Source organism: Pinus tabuliformis, chromosome 1_2 (genome assembly GCF_031772625.1).
Source record: "Pinus tabuliformis cultivar Carrire ecotype Pingquan chromosome 1_2, CPIR1, whole genome shotgun sequence".
Taxonomy (NCBI): domain Eukaryota; kingdom Viridiplantae; phylum Streptophyta; class Pinopsida; order Pinales; family Pinaceae; genus Pinus; species Pinus tabuliformis.
In genome coordinates, this window is record NC_142298.1 from 971,090,022 (window position 1) to 971,093,459 (window position 3,438).

At 40.7% G+C, this 3,438-nt stretch overlaps 1 protein-coding gene across 1 annotated transcript; it reads right to left on the minus strand.

Annotated features, from left to right (window-relative positions):
• Window positions 1–267: 267 nt before the first annotated feature.
• LOC149209228 (polyubiquitin) lies at window positions 268–3,190 on the minus strand. The gene is made up of 2 exons (XM_089396314.1): window positions 3,010–3,190; window positions 268–1,938 (listed from the first exon to the last, which is right to left on the minus strand). The coding sequence occupies exon 2, from the start codon at window positions 1,904–1,906 to the stop codon at window positions 530–532; it is 1,377 nt and encodes a 458-aa protein (XP_089252440.1). The 5' UTR covers window positions 1,907–1,938; window positions 3,010–3,190; the 3' UTR covers window positions 268–529.
• Between the last annotated feature and the right edge of the window lie 248 nt (window positions 3,191–3,438).

Genomic DNA, 3,438 nt, shown 5'->3' on the forward strand with positions numbered 1-3,438 from the left:
GCACGCAAAAAGGGTTAGATCGTCTGGTCAATGCCAGTGAAGGCAAAGGTTCGTTGAGAACAAAAGTCTTCACACAGCAATTAACTGTTTTTTAATAAAGGTCTTAGTTGCTAAGATGGGTTTTCAAATTGGCCGGTAACAGAACCCCAAAACCGAATCTTCATAAAATAACTTGGGAATAAATAACGTTACACGTTTAAATTCGAAACAACAGTAATCTACTTCTTAAAGCTTCTTTTTCACTAATGGAAATAGTTCAATAACAGATGCAATAGAAATCTTCATTTTAGAAAATTTGATCCCTATGGTATAACGGATATAGTGTCTTTGTATCCAAACAGAATTAAATACTTGCATAGTAACCATTGCAGTACCAACCACGAGATCAGTGATGATTTCGTTCTACTGCGTAGAAACAAATCAAAACCATAACAGATCCAACAGACAAAAACAAATACTGACTGACACCTACTACAGAAACATCCTTTATGGAGACCCTGCGAGGCTATGCCAAAAGGCGGCCTTTAAATTAAAAACTACCACCACGAAGTCGGAGCACCAGGTGCAGAGTTGACTCTTTCTGGATGTTATAATCAGCTAGGGTACGTCCATCTTCCAGCTGCTTACCAGCAAAAATCAGCCTTTGCTGGTCCGGAGGGATACCCTCCTTGTCCTGAATCTTAGCCTTCACATTATCAATCGTATCTGAACTCTCCACCTCCAATGTAATGGTTTTCCCAGTAAGAGTTTTCACAAAAATCTGCATGCCACCTCTCAGACGAAGCACAAGGTGCAGGGTCGATTCCTTCTGAATATTGTAATCAGCCAAAGTCCGGCCATCTTCAAGTTGCTTACCGGCAAAGATAAGCCTCTGCTGGTCAGGGGGTATGCCTTCCTTGTCCTGGATCTTGGCTTTGACATTATCAATGGTGTCTGAGCTCTCAACCTCTAAAGTGATTGTCTTGCCAGTAAGGGTTTTGACAAAAATCTGCATGCCACCCCTTAGACGGAGGACGAGATGCAGGGTAGATTCCTTCTGTATATTGTAATCAGCAAGTGTTCGCCCGTCTTCAAGTTGTTTTCCGGCAAAGATCAGACGCTGCTGGTCAGGGGGAATGCCTTCCTTATCCTGGATCTTGGCCTTGACATTGTCAATGGTGTCTGAGCTCTCAACTTCCAACGTTATTGTCTTCCCAGTGAGGGTTTTAACAAATATCTGCATGCCACCTCTCAGACGGAGGACAAGATGCAAGGTGGATTCCTTCTGAATATTGTAGTCAGCAAGGGTTCGACCATCTTCGAGTTGCTTTCCAGCAAAGATCAGACGCTGCTGGTCAGGGGGAATGCCTTCCTTGTCCTGGATTTTGGCCTTAACATTGTCAATGGTGTCTGAGCTCTCAACTTCCAAAGTTATCGTCTTGCCGGTGAGGGTTTTGACAAAGATTTGCATGCCACCTCTCAGACGGAGCACAAGGTGCAAGGTGGATTCCTTCTGAATGTTGTAGTCAGCAAGTGTTCGACCATCTTCGAGTTGCTTTCCAGCAAAGATCAGACGCTGCTGGTCAGGTGGAATACCTTCCTTGTCCTGGATTTTGGCCTTAACATTGTCAATGGTGTCTGAGCTCTCAACTTCCAAAGTTATCGTCTTGCCTGTGAGGGTTTTGACAAAGATCTGCATGCCACCTCTCAGACGAAGCACGAGGTGCAGTGTAGATTCCTTCTGGATATTGTAGTCGGCTAGGGTTCGGCCGTCTTCTAGCTGCTTTCCGGCAAAGATCAGACGCTGTTGATCGGGTGGAATGCCTTCCTTGTCCTGGATCTTAGCCTTTACATTGTCAATAGTGTCAGAACTTTCAACCTCGAGGGTGATCGTCTTACCAGTGAGAGTTTTAACGAAGATCTGCATCTTGAAAACGGTATAAAGCTAACGAAAGGGACCTGCAAGTGAACAGAGGTCATTGTAATACTGAAACCACAAAGTAGCAACAACAACAGAGTCACTAAGAAAGCAAAGATCCAGAGAGATAGACATATAGACAGAACGACATAAAGTGAATTATATATACGAAGACTCCTTAAAAGCATTACAAAACCCAATCATAAATTGAACAAAAAAGTCATTATATATACAGGTAGGTGATATTTATATACAATGACGCCTTAAAAGTATTACAGAACCCACTCATAAAATGGTAAAAAACCCAAAAAATATAAATACGGGTAGCCCAGAAAAACTAGAAACAGACACGCAGCCTTTGAAAAAGGAATTTTCACCAACAGATGCCTTGGAAACAAAATATTAACAACAATATGAAGGCAAAGAAGAAATCTCAGAAGCCATACGACAGATCGAACTGGAATAGATATAAACCAACAAAACACACAAAACTAAAAGCTTAAATGGCAAACGGTCCTGAAGAACGGGCTACACAAGATTAAAAGAAGACTAAACTTCTCAGGCATATCTAAAGAAGCTACAAATATCAAATCCCGCTAGAATCAAACCTCTAAACAATCACACTTTAGCCAGATACAAAAGATTGAAAGAAGCCTTAAAGTTAAGACATGTCTAAAGAAGGTGCAAATCTGAAATCTCGCCAAGAAAGAAGGTCTAAACAGTCAAACCTTAGCCGCAAATTAAAGAAAACTTCCCCACATGAAACACGGAGGAGACAAAACACAGAAATACGAGCAGATCACAGAGAGAAATAATTTGCGTCCATAAAACATTTGGCAGACTTTTTTGGAAACCAATGGCAAAGAAATATACATCCGAGCATCTATAACGGTCTAAGAAGAGGCACGCAAAAACGAAAAAGTACAGAAACCTGATAATAGCTCAGCCATATCTACAAGATCGTAACCCTAGCAAAATCCTTTCAAACTAAAATCTCAAAGGTAATGAAGTTCAAAAACTTGTCAAACTTTAACCAAAAACTGCGAAAACTCTTACAAAGAAGACGTCGCTGATATCCTCACAAGGAAATAGGGAAGATCAAGGGGCCATACCTGTAAACAAAGAGCCCTGTGACTTTGTCGCTAAGAGAGGAGAGCGCAAATACGAGCTCTGTGACCGTGTCGCTAAGAGAGGAGGGCGGAGGCGAGAGAATATGATGAATAGCGTGAGGGTGGGTTGTATTTATATAATGGGTTAAGTACACAGCTGTGAAGACTTAACAAAATGCCAAAAATTTCAATTAATATGTAAAGAGAAGAGAATATGATGAATAGCGTGAGGGTGGGTTGTATTTATAAAGTGGGTTAAGTGCACAGCTGTGAAGACTTAACAAAATGCCAAAAATTTCAATTAATATTTTTAAAAATGTAAAAAGAAAAGAACCGTGTGATGGCCTTTGATATGATTAATTTAAATTCAATTCAATTTGGGGTAAGTTTATGCTTTTTCTAGGTGGGTGGTTCTTATATTTAATAAAATTT